The sequence below is a fragment of the Passer domesticus genome, chromosome 18, assembly GCF_036417665.1.
Source record: "Passer domesticus isolate bPasDom1 chromosome 18, bPasDom1.hap1, whole genome shotgun sequence".
NCBI classification, from domain to species: Eukaryota; Metazoa; Chordata; class Aves; order Passeriformes; family Passeridae; genus Passer; species Passer domesticus.
The window spans coordinates 4581473-4600171 of NC_087491.1; the positions used below are offsets into that span (position 1 = coordinate 4581473).

The window sequence follows — 18699 nt, forward strand, 5'->3', positions numbered from 1 at the left end:
TAGAAAAAGGCCTTTCAGGCAGGAATTAGCCTGCCCCAGTAGGGCTCAGCACTCAGCTGGGTGGCTGAGGAGGTTCCAGCCACGCTGGCAGCTATTTCCAGGCCATTACTGCTGCCACACAACACAAACAACGCCTTGGGAGGCTGGCAGGGCTCATCCTCCTCCTGCTTCCCAAGGAAACCCCACAGTTTGTGTCTAGACCTCCTGCACACAGCCGGTGTGGGGAGGCAGAGCTGCCTCACAGCCTTTATCTGAGTCCTGGGGGTGCCAGGGCCACCAGAGCTGTGCCAACGTCACCCCTGCCCAGGGCAGCTCCCTGAGGCAGGACTTGGGCTGTCACCCAGTGTCCAGCACTGGGGACAGGGAGCAGCTGCAGGGCTGGGAGGTGACATAGAGCACAGGGACAGTGACCAAACCAGGTCCTGTGCCCACGCCAGCCTCATCCAGCTCCTGCTGAGCCCAGAGCTGCCTCCCCCGGGGCTTGGCAAACACCCACTGCCACTTCTGGGTGCTGCTGCTACCTAAAGTGATGCCTCAGGGTTTAGCTTTTCTATTTTTCACATTCTGTGCTCCTTTAGTGTGTGGGTCTGAGCTTCATATCAGGGGATGGTGAGCTCTGTGCACAGAGCAGGGAGACAAAACAATTCCTGCTCTAGCTGGGGACCAAGGACAAATGATCCAAATCTCAGGCCCAAGAGCACAAACAACGTGGGCTGGAGAGAGAAAAACAAGGATGGGACTGCATGGGCTAAAGCTGGAACTGGACAATGAACTGCAATCTGCAAATGGAGCAGAGCTGATCCCAGGGAGAGACCCTGGGAGCACTCGTGCATTTTGGGACCATTTTGGTTCATCTTGGGTGCAGCCCTGGCTGGGCTCTTGTGCTGCCCAAGGTGGATCCATGGAGGAGATCCTTTGAATAAATCCCTGCTTTATTCTGTAGCTCTGTCCAGTGTCTGCTCTAGGGCAGGCTGGATGTGGCTCAGGATAACCTGATGTAGCTGAAGATGCCCCTGCTCACGGCATGGGGTGGATTAGATGGGATTTAAAGGTCCTTTCCAAACCAAACCATTCCCTGCCTTTAATCCCCAGGACACTGGTGCACCACTGGCTCCCATCCCATATTGCAGTCCCACAGGGAACTCCACCAGCCCCCCACCAGCCTGGATATCCTTCAAGCTGTAAACAAAACCAAACCCCAGCAAGGTCAGAGCAAGCAAACAGTGAGACATGGGGAGCTGGATCATTCACACTGCAAATGTCATTACAGACTAATAGAGAGAAATCCTTCCTTCCCTCTCCTGCATCTCTTATCCTTCATGCTCAAGTAGTCACCAGCAGTATCTCAAACATTCAAGCCATGCAATATTAGCACAGATATTTTATTTTTTTTTTAATAATAATTACTGCTACTTTTGGCTCCAGAAGTGCCTGAAGCTGAGGAGATGCTTGCACTCCCTTTATTATGTTTTCTTTCTTCTGCTGCACCAAAAGCTTGCAGGAATAAGCAGCTCCCCTGGCAATAAGCACATTAAGGCACCAATTCAGCTGATGGAATGGTGCTTCTCAGAGAACTCGCAGCCCAGCACTGCCAGAGTGCTTTGCACACTTCATCTTCCTCCCAGCTCAGCAGCACCTCCGAGTTTTCACTGTCTGAGAGTTTCCAAAGTGCTTTTAATGAAATAAGCTGTCAATCCCACAAGTCCATCAATGACAATTCACAGCACAAATGGCTCTTGCTGCTGCTGTAACAAATCCAGAGGACTCTAAGCCTGGACAGACAATAAAACTCCAAGTGCTCTGGAGCAGAAGGCGAGCATGGGAAGCAGGTCCCAGCTTTCCAGCAGGCAGTGACATCCTGGGATGGGCCTGGGGGCTGTCACCTGCTGCTCTGTCTGGCCTGGCTCCAGCAGCATTTCCCAGAGCTCTGCACTATTGCAAACCCTTCCTTTCCCACTTCCTGAGCACTGGTGACTCCCCCTGCGGGCACAGGGCTCTGATCAGACACTGCATTCACCAATTCCAACAGGAAAATGCTAAATTTGGGAAATACAGCCTGCCCCACCCAGCACAGCCCTGGGAAACAAGGATATGCAACACCTTGCACAACCACAGGCTGAACCTGCCAGCAGCTCCTTCAGCCCAACACTCCCTTCATGCTCACCTCCCTTCTCCAGTGCTAGCTCAGGTCTACACTGAAAACCTGGCCCAGATCCCAGCACCCCCAGAGCAGCCCCTGACCCAGCTCAGGGCAGCCTGGATTCTGCCTGGAAGGGGATGGGGAAAGCCAAGCCAGCTAACAAATCCAAATCTCCAAATCCCTTTGGTGGAGATTCTTCCACAGCTGGAAAAGAGGAACCCCAATGTCCACAGGGAATTGTGGCCAAAGCTCCAGGCTGGGAATGCTGCCTCTGGAGCTGGAGCACACTGCCCAAAGGAACCCAGGGAGGCAGAGCCCAGCCCCGTCCCACAGCTCATCCCCCAGGGTGATCCCACAGATCCCTGGATGGCTCAGGCTCAGTTCCACCATCACACAGCTCACAGTGCTGCTTTCCATTTCAGGCCTTTGCATAACAAATCCTTCAGCCTCGGGATAACCAAGCTTCAAACTCAGTGACAGACTCATCCTTCCAGGCATGCAGATGGGCTGGAGGGAGAGGCAGCCAGAATATACAATATTCCAGTGCCAGGCATTCCAGTGTCTGAAGAATATTGTAAATGCAGGCCACTGATGAGGGGAGAGAATGATGCATCTGACTCCATGTTCTCAGAAGGCTAATTTATTACTTTATGATACTGTATTATATTAAAGAATACTAAACTAAACTATACTAAAGAATACACAAAGAATACTTACAGAATGCTAAAAATATAATAATGAAAACTGGTGACTCTCTCCAGAGTCCTGACACAGCTTGGCCCTGATTGGCCAAAGAGTGAAAACAACTCACAGCAGAACCCAATGAAACAATCACCTGTGGGTGAACAATCTCCAAACACATTCCACATGAGCACAACACAGGAGAAGCAAATGAGATAAGAATTGTTTTCCTTTTCCCTGAGGCCTCTCTCACTGCCTTTCAGCTTCCCAGGAGAAAAACCCTGGGTGAAGGGACTTTTTTCAGACAGTGTGAATGCCACAGAAGAATGCCAGATGCCTCCAGCAGCCTTGAACTAAGCTTTGGCAGGGCTGGGAATGTCCCTTTGACTCCAGAGGTGTTGCAGCTGTGCTGAGCTGGGGAAGTGGATTTGCTTGTGGGGTTACATCACTCCAGCCTCCTGCTGCAAGGCTGGAGCTGCTCTGCTTCCCCAAAGCCAGCTTGAAAGCTTTGCCACATTAATTCCAGGACATTCAGACTGATTGGAAATAGGAGAGAGTGGGATAAAACAAAATAACTGACTAATTCTCCCCTCACAATGTAAAACCACCCACAAATGAAACAGTGCCTGTCAGTTCTGGTTGACTGGGCTGAATTAACCAGGGATGTGTTGCATTTATTTGCATTTTTGTGAACAGAATAACCCCACTTTCAGCAGTTAATTCTTTATCTGTAGTACCCATAAATCTACACATAGAAATAAAAAGGGAGTAAACTGGAGACAGGTTGTTCCCCTGCTCTGGGACAGGTTTCCACCCCTGCATGGTGCTCAGTAACTCAGGGCACAGCAGCTCAGCCCATCCATGCCCTGCAGCCTGTGTGTCACACCAAAAATGTCCCACCACTAACCCCTGCCCAGCACAGCCAGGGCAGCTCTGCTCCCTGCAAGCCTTGCCTCAGGGGAATTGCTGCCAGCTCCAGCTGGCACAGCAGGGCACCTCTGGACACAGAGGAGTCTGGGCAGCCCTGGGCATTTCAGAGTGCTAGGAGGCAGTAATCTTCTTTTTTTCTGCTCTTACAGACGGGAAATCAGGAGTGGAGATGCTGCAAAGTGCATGCCAAGCCTTGTGCACTGAAAGCAGTGACCAACGTCCCTGCTGGCATGTCACTGGGAGTGGGGCCAAGGTTGAACACTCCCTCTCCATCACTGAGAGCTTCAAAGATTTCCTGCAGTTGTCATGGATTGTTCCCAGGTTAACACAGGGGCCTCCAGCCCTCTGCCCTGGTCTCAGAGTGTGAAATCTGCTGGGGAGATCCAGAGGAGGCACCAGGGGATCAGAGGATGGAGCAGCTCTGCTGGGAGGAGAGGGTGGCACAGCTGGGATTGTTCACCTGGAGAGGAGAAGCTTTGGGGGACCCCAGTGTGGCCTTGCAGGGCCTGAAGGAGCTGGCAAGAAACGTGGAGAGACAATTTACAGGGGTCTGGAGTACCAGGACACAGGGAATGGCTCCCACTGCCAGAGGGCAGGGAGGGATGGGATATTGGGAATTAGGAATTGTTCCCTGGGAGGGTGGGCAGGCCCTGGCACAGGGTGCCCAGAGCAGCTGTGGCTGCCCCTGGATCCCTGGCAGTGCCCAAGGCCAGGCTGGAGCAGCCTGGGACAGTGGGAGGTGTCCCTGCCATGGCAGCATGAGCTTTAAGGTCCTTTCCAGCCCACAGCACTGTGGGATCCCCTGAGGAAGCCAAAGAGCTGCCTGGCCACGTGGAGCAGCACCAAGGAACGGCAGGACACAAGCTCAGGTTTGGGAAGAGCCACTACTCACACCTGGGCACAGGTGCACACACCAGGGAGGGCAGGAGCACAGCCAGGGCTGGCACATCTTCCCAGGGCTCACAAGTGGCCAGGAGCCTGGGACAGGGGCAGGGGACACAGCTCCAGGTGTCTGAGCCTTTCACAGCCACCCCCAGCGAGCACTGAAGGAAGGATGTGTGTCACATTCATATTTTCTGGAAAAATCCCTTAGCCAGGATTCTTCTCCTGGGAAGCTGAGAAGCCTCAGAGAAAAAGGAAAACAATAATTATCTGATTTGCTTCTCCTGTGCTTTGCTGCTTTGGAATGTGGTTGGACATTGTTTACCAACAGGTGCGTGTTGGATTGGTTTCATGTGAATTGTTTTTACTTAATGACCAATCACCATCCAGCTGTGTTGGACTCTCTGAAGAGAGAGTTAGTTTTTTATTATCTTTTAGCCTTCTGTCTGTATCCTTTCTGTATTTTTTAGTATAGTTTAGTATAGCATTCTTTAATATAATATAGATCATAAAATAATAAATTAGCCTTCTAAGAACATGGAGTCAGATTCATCATTTTCCCCCCTTTGATGAGGGCCCCAGAAAATACCAGATGTCACAGAAACAACTCCTCACAGCTGCCCAGAGCTGCTGCTGCTCTCTCAAGGTGACCCTGGGTGGCAGGGGGTGGGGACACCAGCCAGCAGAGCCTGCTTTTCTCCTCTCCTTAAAATAAAAATAATAGACCCTTCTCCCTTGTGGCCCACATGAATATTTCATCAGCAAACTGCCTCACCCTGTATTAGATTTTTCTCTCCCTCTGGCTGAGATGGGAAGCTCACAGACTCTTCCACAGCATTTCCAGGAGCTGAGGACGTTTTGGGCACAGACAGAGTGATACCAGGACAAAAGGATGGACATAGTCAAGGCTCCAAGCAGTTCTGTGTCTCTGGGAAGGCAGTGCTGACTCCTGGGGCAGTACTCTGATATTCCATGGGGGACAATGTGCAAACACCACGTTCTGTTTGTATAGGACAGGTTCCCTGTCCCTCTGTCCCTCCCTCCACAGGCACCTGAGCACTGTGACTCTGCAGTGACACCTCTGCAGGCCTGGCTGGCCGTGGGAAGTGTGAGGGAGAGGAGACATCAAATCCCCGAGATCAAATATTGCAGCTCGAACAGCCTGTGCTGGCTTCCCTTACACCAAGGGCTGCTTAAAGGAGGGCAGCTCCCAGCAAGGGAGCAGGGCTGGAAATTCGATGTGCTGATGTTTCCTGCTGTCAGAGGCCAGGATCTGGCCCAGCACTGGCCACACTGCCCTGTGTGCCATTCCCTCCCCTGCTGCTTTTTCCCTCACCAGGGTTTTCACTCAGGCTGCCTCTCCCCAAAAAGAAAAGGAAAATAATCTGGTTTATTTCACAGTATTTGTAGAGATGAATTGGTGAGGGATATTTTTTTTAGTAAGACAGAACTGTCAAGAGACCCAGGAAAGCCTCACAGGAACACCTGAGGAAAGATCTGAACTGCAGGAGGAAGGCAGGAATGTACTCTGAGATCCAGCCCTCCACATCCACAGGTGACACAGATTAGAAGAGACCTTAAATCCCATCCAGTGCCACTCCTGCCATGGCAGGGACACCTCCCACTGTCCCAGGCTGCTCCCAGCCCCAGTGTCCAGCCTGGCCTTGGGCACTGCCAGGGATCCAGGGGCAGCCACAGCTGCTCTGGGCACCCTGTGCCAGGGCCTGCCCACCCTGCCAGGGAACAATTCCTAATTCCCAATATCCCATCCATCCCTGTCCTCTGGCAGTGGGAGCCATTCCCTGTGTCCTGTCCCTCCATCCCTTGTCCCCAGTCCCTCTCCAGCTCTCCTGGAGCCCCTTTAGGCCCTGGCAGGGGCTCTGAGCTCTCCCCAGAGTTTTCCTGTCTCCAGGCTGGACATGGGTGTCAGTCCCTCAATGTCCAGCCAAACAATCTCCTCTTGGGAAAAGCCTCAAACCCCACTCGTGCTTTGGTGGCTGCTCCTGGCAGGACCTTCCCTGCCAGCCCAGACTGGGCACTGCCTCCCCTCCAGCCCAGCTTCTCCTTGTGCCAAACAGGAACAAAGCCACCCCATCCCATCCTGCAGAGCTCCTGGGGGCAAAGCTACACCCAAGGGAGAAAACCAGGCTGCTAGAGGAGAGCCAGCCCAGCGGAGAATGACCCAGGTGACAATGCCAGGGGGACAAAGAGGGCTGGCACCTGCACGGGAAGAGGCCCCCAGGGCTGTGTGTGATCCCCCTTTGCTCACCTTCTTCTCATCCCCCTCCTGCAGGAGCTGCAGGTGGCTCCTCTTCTCGCTGTCCCTGCGCAGGGAGCTGTTCTGGTGGTGGGGCAGCCCCGTGGGGGGGGACACGCTGCGGCCCTGGGGGTCCACCCAGGTGTAGATGTGGTTGGTGACATAGCCCCCCGGGATGCGCCCCACCGAGTGCACCGACAGGTTCAGCTTCTTGCAGCCCTTCAGCACCTGCAAGGCAAGCCAAGGACAGGGGGTTAATGGCCACAGGGCCACCTGGGCTCCAGGCAGGCACAGCTTTGTGTCAGAAATCAGGGCAACCCCCACGAAGGCAGGAAATGTCGAGGACTACATGGATATCAGAAGGCTAATTATATCATTTTATATTATTAATATATTATTAATATTATAACATGTTATAATTTTATAGAATATTTATATTATATATTACATATTACATATTACATATTATATATTATATATTATATATTATATATTATATATTATATATTATATATTATATATTATATAATGTAAATTTTAATAATTTCAACAATTTAAATAATTGTATATATTTTATATAATTTTATATAATATTTATATAATAAGTATATTATTTTATGTTATGTTACACTATATTACATTAATCTAAACTGAATCTGCAAAAGCACTTGACTGCCAGAATCCCATGACTGTCTGCTGACCGACAGAACTTGGCCCTGATAGGCCAAAGAAGCAAAGCCCCATCACTTTGGGTAAACCATTTCTATATTGCATTCTACTTTTGCACAAACACATGGGCAGCAAATGAGACAAGAATTGGTTTGATCATTCTTTTCTCTGCTCCTCTCAGGTTCAGAGAATGTGAATCCCACAGCTTTGCACTTCTGGAGGCTTCGAGATCTCCAGCTCCTCTGCAGCCATCAGCTGAATGATGGAGCTGCATAAAAAGCTGGAATTTTTCTGTTCTCTCCTGGCTGCAGCAGAGTGAAGGCAAAGCTGCTGCTGAGAAAACACAGAAAAGCTTTCCCAAAAGCCAGGAAAGAGCAGAGAGGAGCAGAGAGGGGAGGTGAGGTGAGCAGAGCCATGGCCAGGATGGCTGAACCTGGCACTGAGCAGCTCCTGCAGCTCTGGAGAGGAGTCAGAGCAGTGCTGGAGGACAGCAGCACTGACCCTTGTCCCAGGTCCTCTCCAGCCCCCTCACTTCACCTTCCCCTTCCCCTAATAGAGGAGCCCCTTTAGGCACTGGAAAGTGCTCCAAGGTCTCCCTGGAGCCTTCTCCCCTCCAGGCTGAATGTGGATATCAGCCTCTCAGTGACTGCTGGCAGCAGACAAAGCCAATGTGGGACAAGGCTCAGCTCAGCCCCAGCTCTGCCCCAGCTCCAGCCTCTGCCACTGCAAGAGCTCCTGGTGCCTCCAGGGAACACAGACAGCACTCCCAGAAATTCAGCCACTGAGCTACCAGCTGCCTGCCCCAGCACAAGCAGTCAATTAAGGAGAGGAATAATTACTAAATACACACTCAAACCAGCACACACACAGATGACCTTGGGGGCCAGAAGAAGTGATTTGCAATTGCTGCTCTGCCCCTCCAGCTTCCACTGAGAGAAGCTGACACAGGAACTTCAATTAACATGGAGGAGTTCTCCCTGGGGACAGCTGTAAGTGCTGATCCCTCCAGAGGCCTCAGGGACACCAGCACTGCAGATCTGCTCTCAGAAAGGAGGTGTTTGGGGTTTTTTCCCATGTATACATCATTTTGATGAGCTGCCCTGCAAGGACTGCTGTCCCCACGGAACAGAGAAGCTGCTGAGCAAAGCTTGTGCCTGGGAAGGACTAAAAGCAGCAGCAGCTCCTCAGGAAAGGGTCAATTGTCAGGAATAGTGGGATGGCTACATCCCAGTCCTGGCCTGGCAGCACTGCTGCTCCTCCCTGCCAGAACACAGAGAATCCAGCTCAAAGCCCAGCTCAGCATCTCCACCACACACAGCAGCCTGGCTGCGAACTGTCACCTGCTCCCAAGGTCACCGTGTGCCCGAGGGCTGTCACAAGGACTGCAAAACCAGTGGGGACACCCACAGAGCATTCACACCCCTGGGCTGCTCCCCTTCCAGCCCCTGTTCCTGCAGCTTCCCTCAAACACATCCCTGCTGGGATCTCCTCCCTGCCCGGGCACTCGGAGCCCAGCTGGGCTGCTCCCCACGCTCCATCCTGCCCAGGTCTCCCTGGGATGATGGAGCAGGTCCTGAGCCCTCTGCCCATTCCAGGGGACCCCTCTCGCACGGGCACTGTGGCTGTGCCAGGCTTCAGGGCACAGAGCAGCTTCCTGAGCCAAAGCTGCCCTACAGCCAGGCTCAGAAGGGGCTGAACTCCACAGAAATCAATGAGCTGGGGCTGGCAGGGACCATTCTCACCAACCTCACAGCTACCAGGGTAAGGGATCCCTGTCAGATGGGGTACAGGACCCCCTGAAATGTTCTTTGTTCATCCAAACTGGAGCCATCTCTATAAAACCTCTTTGGAGACCGCAGAACATCAGAACTGTACCCCTGTGCCTGTGTCCAGTTCTGGGCCCCACAAAGGAAGAACTGGAGCATGTCCAGGGCACAGAACAGAGCTGGGAAGGGGCTGGAGCCCCAGGAGAGGCTGGGGGAGCTGGGAAGGGGCTCAGCCTGGAGAAAAGGAGGCTCAGAGGAGACCTTGTGGCTCTGTACAGCTCCTGCCAGGAGGGGACAGCCCAGGGGGTCGGGCTGTGCGCCCAGGGAACAGGGACAGGAGGAGAGGGAACGGCTCAGGGTGGACAGCAGCAGGAATTTCCCCATGGAAAGGGTGATTAAACATTGGCAGGGGCTGCCCAGGGAGCTTTGGAGTGCCCATCCCTGGAGGGACTTAGGGAAAGACTGGACATGGCACAGGGATCCCCTTTCCCAGAGAATCCATCCTGGCAGGGAGGAGAAGGAGCAGAGGAAACCTCGGGGTTTGTACCACACACGAGAGACTGGGCACGGGAACAGGGACGAGGCACAGGAGCAGGGACTGGGCACAAGAGGAGGTTGTGCAGCAAGAGCAGGCTGGTTCCATGCTGGGCACCCTGGAGTGTCCCAGCTGCCCCGGGGACAGGGCAGGGGTGGCTGATGAAGCCTGGCAGAGCCATTTAGCCTGAGCCAAATGTCATGCCCTGGCAGGGCAGGCACAGCAGCAGAGCTGCTCTCTGGAGGCACAGGGAAATTAGCAGGGATGAGAGGCCAGAGATTTACACGGGGATTTTTATGTCCCCCTGCAGGTCCCCTGACAGGGCCACCAGGAGCGAGGATCTGGGCTCAGGGAGATGTTTTATGCATGAAGGTGACAGCAGAGAGCCTGAGGGGAGGGGAGCAGTGCACAGAGCCAGGACTCCATCCAAGAGGGAGCACGGGACTGAACAGAGGCTGGGAGAGCCAGCAGGACACTGCTGGTGACAGTGTCTCCCAGAGAGACAGCACTGCAGCAGGCTGGGGACACTCTGCAGAGTCCTTTGTACATTTACTGAGCTCCCTCCTGTACTCAGAGAGAAGCAGCTCCTGTCCAGCACAGTTTCCTTCCCAAAAACCCTCCCTGCTGATGCCCAGAGCTGCAAGAGGAGCCCATCAGAGACCCTCCCTCACTTAGCAGCCCCTCAGGACACACCTTTTGGACCAGGTCACCTCCTGACCTGCACCTTTTGGAGACCCTTTGGGTGATCACAGCTGAGAGGGGACAGTGACACCCATAAAAGTTTTTTAAGGGACTTTTAGAGGGATTTTGTAGTAATAGGACAAGGGGGAATGGCTTCACGCTGAGGGATGGCAGGATTAGACTGGAGATTGGGAAGAAACTCTTCCCTGTGAGGGTGCAAACCCCTTCCTCAGCCTGGTGACCACTAAAGTCAGTTCTGCTCAAACATCTGAGCTCCAGGAAGCTCTGTGTCCACCAGGCAGCAGCTCTTTAAAGTGCAGCTGCCACGGCTGGGAGAGGAGATGAGAGGGAAGCAGCTTTGCCTCAGTTTCCCTGGGATAAGAGCACAGCAGGTGATCCCCACTGAAGGACAGCAGCCTGGGCACAGGATCTGGCACACATCTACAAATCCTGTGTGCAGCCACGCTCTGAACCTGGCTTTAACAAAGCACTTGGCACCAGGAGCTGCAGAGTGACGAGGCACCAGGTGAGCTGGGGGGAGAAGCTTCCACCAGCATCCAACCCAGGACATGATCCAGCAGCAGCTGCTGTGCTGAGCTCCAGCAGAGCAGACTTTCCACCCATCTCCCTGCTCAGGGAGAAATGCTGCACTTCCCCTTTATTTTGAGGTTTTTTTTCCCCAAGGTTTCAGGGAGGGCTCAGAGCAGGGCCCAGGTTCTGCTCCAGGGGCCCAGCAATGGGATAGGAGGAATGGGCAGGAACTGATCCCAGGAAGTTCCATCTGGACATGAGGAAGAACTTCTTCCAGTGCAGAGACTGAGCACTGGGACAGGAGCCCAAAGAAGGTTTCCCTGCTGTGTCCTCCTCCCCTGGAAGCCTTTATCCTGCTGGTCCCTGTGCCCTGCTGCTGCTTTGAGCATTTCCCTGTCCCCATTCCCAGCGAGGTGCCACAGTGCCACCAGGCTGGCACCAGCCCTCCCGTGCTGATTCTGCTGCCAGCCCTGCTTATGAGGGCAGCACAGCAAGAGAGAGGGCCAGAACCTGCCCCACAGACCATGCAGATCATCCCAGCCTCCTGGGACAAAAGGAGGAGCTTTTCAGCAGAGTTCTAATCACAGAATCCCGGGATCACTGAGGTTGGAAAAGACCTCCCAGACCATCAAATCCAACCTGTCCCAAATCCCCACCTTGTTCCCAGCCCAGAGCTCTAAGTGCCACCTCCAGGGATGGGCACTCCAAAGCTCCCTGGGCAGTTCCAGTGCCTGAGCACCCTTCCCATGCAGAAATTCCTGCTGGTGCCCACCCTGAGCCTCCCTGGCCCACCCTGAGCCGTTCCCTCTCCTCCTGTCCCTGTTCCCTGGAGCACAGCCTGACCCCCCGGCTGTCCCCTCCTGTCAGGAGTTGTGCAGAGCCACAAGGTCCCCCCTGAGCCTCCTTTTCTCCAGGCTGAGCCCCTTCCCAGCTCCCTCAGCCTCTCCTGGGGCTCCAGCCCCTTCCCAGCTCCGTTCCCTTCCCTGGACATGCTCCAGCCCCTCAAGGTCCTTCCCAAATTGACAGGCCCAGAACTGGACAGAGGGTTTAAGGTGGCCCCAGCACAGGGGGACATCACAAGGGCAGGCTCTGGGTGGGAATTCTACAAAGGAAAAATTTTTCCTCGCTGACACACAAATTGTCCTGTGTGCACTGACTGCAGAGATACCCCCAAAGCCACAGCAGAACTCATCCTGTGAGTTTTTTTGGGACATGAAGGGCACACTGAACCTCACCCAGCCACCCCTAAATAACCAATCCACCTCCTTAATGCCCTGGGCAGAATCAGGCAGTGCAGGCTGCATCTCCATCTCCTTTCTCAAGCCTTTGCAGGGATTTGCAGCCTCAGATAATATTTGGCTTTGCCCCATCTCTGATGGGTGTGAGGACCATGGCGTGGGAGGTTTAGGGCTGGCAGCACAGTGTGCAAGCTCACCTGCCAGCAGCACAGCTCACAGAAATCATTGATGTGAATCTGGGAATTAGTGCCAAAACCTTTAGCAGAGAAACAGTCACCAACTGCCCAGAAACGTCAGCAGAAGCAGCAAGTGCCAGAGAAAAGGGCAGATTGATTCCATGAGGCCACTGGTCCCCTAACAACACTCTATTTAATTATCAAGCCCTCTGAGAGGGAAGGAGATCGTTTAAACTGATCAAAATAGGAAACACACATCTCATGTGCCACAACTGCCTCCAAAACCCCCATAAAACCCAAACAGCTCCCTGTTCTTTCCTGGGATCCAGAGAGGCAGCTGCCACCCTTCTGAAACCCTGCAGGTCTCACACCACTGAGGGCTTTCCTCTCCCATCTTCACCCTTTCCCCCTCTCATTCCCCACTTCCCAAGGGCCCTGAGAGGCTGTGTACAAACACCTCCAAAAATCCCCCCAGAAGGAGCACAGCTGCCAGAAAGGAAGGGCAGTGAATCACCAGGATGCTCCTGGCAGCCTGCCCGAACCTGCCTGGGGCAGGGACAGCCCCTCACCTCACCTTCCCCTAAAGCAGCAGCCGGGGAGCTCGGAGTGGGAAGGTCCCAGTTGGATACTGGGAGCATTAATTGTGAGCCATCCTCCTCCTCCTGCAGCTGCTTTCCCCCCGGCAGGAACAGCCTGGAGCTGGTTTGGCTCTGGGATGATGGGCATGGGGTAGTGGGCAGAGGATAATGGGCATGGGATAATGGGCATGGAATAATGGGTATTGGATAATGGAATGATGGCTATGGGATAATGGATAAGGGTTAATGGGCATCCCTGTGCTGGTGAGTTCCAAAGGTCAGTGCTGAGGTTATCAGCCAGCAGAGCACCAGGAATTTGCCAGCATGACCCCAAAAAGTAAGGCACAGGTTTAGAAATAAAGCTGCAAAGGGAAAGAATGCTAAGATACTGGTGTCTCAGGTTTTAGCATTTTTATTTTTCAGATTCTGTGTTGCTTCAGTGTGTGGATCTGAGCTTCATATCAGGGGATGGTGAGCTCTCTGCACAGAGCAGGGAGACAAAACAATTCCTGCTCCAGCTGGGCACCAAGGACAAATGATCCAAATCTCAGCCCAAGAGCACAAACAACGTGGGCTGAAGAGAGAAAAACAAGCAGGATGGGACTGCATGGGCTAAAGCTGGAACTGGACACTGAACTGCAATCTGCACATGGAGCAGAGCTGATCCCAGGGAGAGACCCCGGGAGCGCTCGTGCATTTTGGGACCATTTTGGTTCATCTTGGGTGCAGCCCTGGCTGGGCTCTTGTGCTGCCCAAGGTGGATCCATGGAGGAGATCCTTTGAATAAATCCCTGCTTTATTCTGTAGCTCTGTCCATCTCTGTTCTAGGGCAGCCTGCACAAGGCATCAGTTCCACAGGAGGGAGGCAGGGGGAGCTTTTACAGCGCGTTCCGGCACCGTGCAGGAGCGATGGCAGAGGTTTGTCCAGCCGCTGTTTCCTGCTTCTTTCCAAGGTGTTCCTGCGGGTCTCAGGGGGTTTAAGCTTGTGGGATCGGGTGGACTGAGCAGAACAATCCTGCTGCCGGGGGGAATGAAGCAGCTCCCTGTGGCTGCTGCGGAGGGGAGCAGGAGATTTTACAGGAGAGGGACTGAGCCACATCAGCTGAAAGGCTCCTGTGCCGAGACAGGACAGCAGGCACGGGATTCCTGCCCCCAAAACGATCAGCTGCAGGCAGGATGGATAGCAGGCTATCACAGCTCCCACTGCACACCTGGTTAAGGCCAAATTTGCCAGGTGAAGCAAGGAGAGACTGTCCCCTGCCTCGGAGTGCAGGGAGAGATTTTGGAACAAGCTGTCCAGAGCAGCTGTGGCTGCCCCTGGATCCCTGGCAGTGCCCAAGGCCAGGCTGGACAGGGCTGGGAGCAGCCTGGGACAGTGGGAGGTGTCCCTGCCCATGGAACTGGACGAGCTGTAAGGTCCCTCCAAGCCAAACCAGGCTGGGATTCCATGATTTTAAATCTATCCCAGCCCCTGACGAAGCACAGGGAGCTGGATGTGAGCAGAGGAACCAGGAGCCTGGAATGCTCTGACTGGGAGGAACAGAGAGAAGAGGAACGAGGAGAAGGTGACCCAGAGGCAGGAGGGGAGAGCAGGACATGGGAGGAGGCTGAGGGAAGCACAGATGCAGGGACAACAGCAGGTACCAGGGTCCAGGGACACAGGGGTGACACAGGGATGACACCAGGGATGCAGGGGTGACACAGTTCCCTGCAGGAGGACAAACAGGAGTTGCAGGAGGCTCGGTCCAACCTCTCCCCCTCTCCCAGGGCAAAGGACAGCAGTTGGGCTTTCAAGTAGAGGCACTTATGCAAATCAATGCAAATCGATGTGTAATTATGGTGATTGCACACATTTAGCCCCAAGGCATCGGGAAGCCCACGTCCCTTTCACCGGGAAAGGTCAAGTGAAATCTTAGCTCCAGCACCTTCCCCCAAGCCCTCCGAGGGCTCCAGCTCCCCATCCCCACTCTGCATCCTCCCACCCCTCCATGCTCCCTGCCCACTGCAGCCCTCAGCCAAGCCCGGGACGGTTCTAAAAACAGCAGAAATTCCACATAGTTGTGGAAACAAAGCAAACCCAAAGCTGTTTGGGTGCTTTCAGGGCAGGGGGGAGGCATAAAGGAAATGGTGATTAAAGCACTGCCTCCTGCTTCCTCGGGTCTTCTCTCTCTGCTCCACTCCAAGCAATGCTGAAAGGAGTGATGTGAAGCACCATGTTGTCTAAATGTGACAATGCCATCAGACAAGGCCATACTATCTAAACAGGGTTAATTCCTGGGTGGGAAACTTTGGACGAATCAATGTTGGAAGTGAGGAAGACGCTGGATGAAGCACCGAGGAACTCCAGGCAGAGCCTGCACAGAGCAGAACCCCCTCCAGCCTGTCCAGCCCAGGGGGCTCCGAGGCAATCCCTGAGCCCAGCAAGGGGCAGCTGGCAGGACCAGGGCTCCTCCAGGACTCTGCTTCACCTGCACTCCCCAAGCACCTGCTGCTCCTGGCAGGGAGAGCTCAGGGCATCCAGTCCAAAGAACCTGAGGTAAATCACATCAGCAGGTGCTTTGTCACTTCAGCTGAGGGCATTTGGAGCTGAATAATTCTCCGTGGCATTGAGGAAAGTGTCAAGAAAATCCATCCTCATCCTTGAGGACAGGGGAGCTGGGTAAAGGATATTTTAATTCACCAGTTCTGACGCTTTTGCTTTCTTCCAACGGCCACTAGAAGGAAATAAGCTTTTATCCTCCAGGTTATCTTATCAATTTCTCTGCTAAGGCAGACTGTTTATTTACAAGGAGCCCACTAAATAACATTGATGCTGCAGGAACTCCAGGATGCCCTGACAATGCTAACCCTGATGAACAAGCCAGTCCTGGTGCCAAGTCCTATCATCCCTGCATTATGAGGAGAGGAGAGATTAAGGTCCTCATTCCAATCTTTTCCATCAGTATAAAGTCATTTGATTTCATTAGGGCTGATTGTGATTTGCTGGTGAAATGAAGGGAAACAGATGACTGAGGAACTTGCCCACTGAGGGAAGCCAGTGGCAGAGCAGCAAACACAAGTGACTCCTGAGCCAGGTGGAGCAGCCAAGGCCACGTTCCCACAGCCCCTGGCTGGGTGTGCAGCTTCACCCTGACCCAAGTCACACCAGGCATTCCTTTGGAGCTCCCAGTGACCGTGAGCAGCTCCAGGTGAGCTCCAGTGCTCAAACCTGCTCCACCACAGCTTTAGATGTGCCCTGGAACCAGGAGCAGCCCCTCCACATCCGTGCTCTGCCACTGCCATCAGCCCTCCCCCTCAAGGAGCTTTAAAAGTCATTTTAAATGCAGATGCCTCCAAGCTCCAGAGTGACCATTTTCCCTCCTCCTTTTTTCCAGATGAAGATCCTGGTGCTTTACACTCCCCACCCTCTCCCTCCGAGTCCAGCTGAATACAGGAGCTGACATGGAAACTGTGTGCAGGACAGAAGGGCACAGCAGGAGCCCCTGGCATCACACAGCACCTGCCTTTTAAGCTGTGAGTGCTTTTTTTGTGAGTGCAGTTTTGGGGTTTTTGTTTCTAAGCAGATGCAGAGATGCAGGAAGCGATTTCCACTCTAACTATTGGGGTGGATGCTAGTCACATCCTCCTTTTCCATGCTCCAGCTCCCCCAGCTCCCTGGGGAAGGGGAGAAGTTTCAAGCCTCTTTCTTTGGTGCCTTCTAAAAACACAGAGCCTGCGATAAGCACGCAGCAGTTAAAGGAACAGGGCTGAAATCCTCACAGAATCAGGGATCAATGCATTGCCTGCACCCCTCAGCCATCCCAGCCCTGCTCTGGCTGATCAGCCACAGCTCCAAGCACTTGGAAGGATCAAAATCCAACCAAACCGAGCTGCACTCACTGCCCTGAGCAGTGCCCCAGTGCTGTGGTGATTAAATCAGCAGTGTCAGGTCATGGTTATCAATTTATCAGGCATCACAAGAAAAAGCAACATGAAATTTGCTTTATTGGAAGCAGGCTGCAAAGAAAAATGGCTCTCAATATGTTTGAGGCTCAGGGCTGCACATCTCTGCTGTCATTTCTCAGAGGTCTTTTGGCAATCCCACACCTGGGGTCCTTTCTTATGAAATATTACAATCTCTGAAGAGATCACCTTGTTTGCCAGCGGGAAAACCCACAGTAATGGGACATAAAAGGAATTTTAATCTCCTTTTAATTATTTTTAAATGCCCACTTGACACTTCCATCAGAGCAGGAGATGGAAGGGATGGGGGGAGTGAAAAGCTCTGCTGGAGCAGAGATGGGATGGCTGGGGATGAGATCCCCCTCTATCCCAGGATGGGGTGTGATGTGGTACCCCTGATGCAATCCCCTTCCCTCACAGGTCAGGGAGAGGAGGAGACCCCCTGGACGTGATCCCCCTCCCTCCCTCCCTCCCCAGGCAGGGCTGTCACAGGGACACAGGACAGGCTGGCAGTGCCACATCCTGGACCCCTCTGCCTTGTCAGCCTCATCCCAAGCTTTCCCCAGCCCCTCCAGCCTCTCTGCACAGATGAAAAACCCAAGCCCAGGCACTTAAACTACTCCAGTTCCTGCAGAATAAACTCAATGACTTTGCCCAGTGACTTTGGCAAAGCCATCACAGATTTACACCAACACCAAAGAACCAGACTCCCCAAGCCCAGCACATCCAAATTCGTGGAGTTTTGGGGATTTTGCTCAAGCTGATCCAGATCTGCCCTGCTGTCAGCAGGAGCAGCTGGGGCCAGCGGTGGACCAGTGCAGCTCTTTGGGGCTGGTGTAGCTCATTAAGCTAAATCCTAAATCAGGGATTTTTCCACTTTTCACTTTCTCTTGTCCCCTCCCTCCCTAAATGTATTTTCATTCAAAGGACATAAAAACCTACAGCAAAGCAAGAAAGGTAAAGGGTGGGGGAGAAAGGAGTGGGAATTTAATGCCAACCCCAGAGCATTGGGGAAACACCTCCCTGGTAATTTTGATGGTCTAAAGCCACAAACACCTTGAATTTAATCCTCTGGATAAAAGATGACAGCTTATCAATACAACCTTTCAGCACAACTGGTAAAATATAGCAGTATACGCTCAAATATAGCAGCATATACACCATAAATAGTAAAATACATATATATATATAGTGTATAGGCATAATATAACATCCTAAACAGCAAGGCTGATAAAAGCCAAGTGAGCTCTAAAAATATGGCAGACAACACAAACTTCTCCTCTTACCCCATAATTCAAATGCTGGTGATCTTTTGCTAAAGTGCACTCATGAATGCCGCAATGATGGAGCTGTAATTGTAATGGAGTCATTTAATTTGGATTTGGATGGCACAGCCGAGCTCAGAGCAGACAAGGCATAAAACTCCCGTGCTCACGTAAAGGTTAAGGAGCTGGTCATTAAGGGAATTGATTTGGAGAGCTGAGGTAATCTTGTGGTTGAAGTCAGAATGGCACTTTTTATCTAATTTACACTGGAAACATCTGCAAACACCAGTGCAGTGGTGACAGGCCAGCAGTGAGTTTTGGGCTGGGACACCACACGGGTCACTTAGCCCAGTGTTGTGGCAGCTCTCATCTGCTGCCACGATTCACTCTGGGTGCATCACTGAGCGATGCCTGAAAATTCCAGGAGT

At 52.9% G+C, this 18699-nt stretch overlaps 1 protein-coding gene across 1 annotated transcript in view; it reads right to left on the minus strand.

Moving 5' to 3' along the window:
• WHRN (whirlin) overlaps positions 1-18699 on the minus strand; it is a 54075-nt gene that overhangs the window by 31806 nt on the left and 3570 nt on the right. The window contains 1 exon segment of the mRNA XM_064393939.1: positions 6903-7118. Within this exon segment, the coding sequence (XP_064250009.1) occupies positions 6903-7118 (216 nt within the window).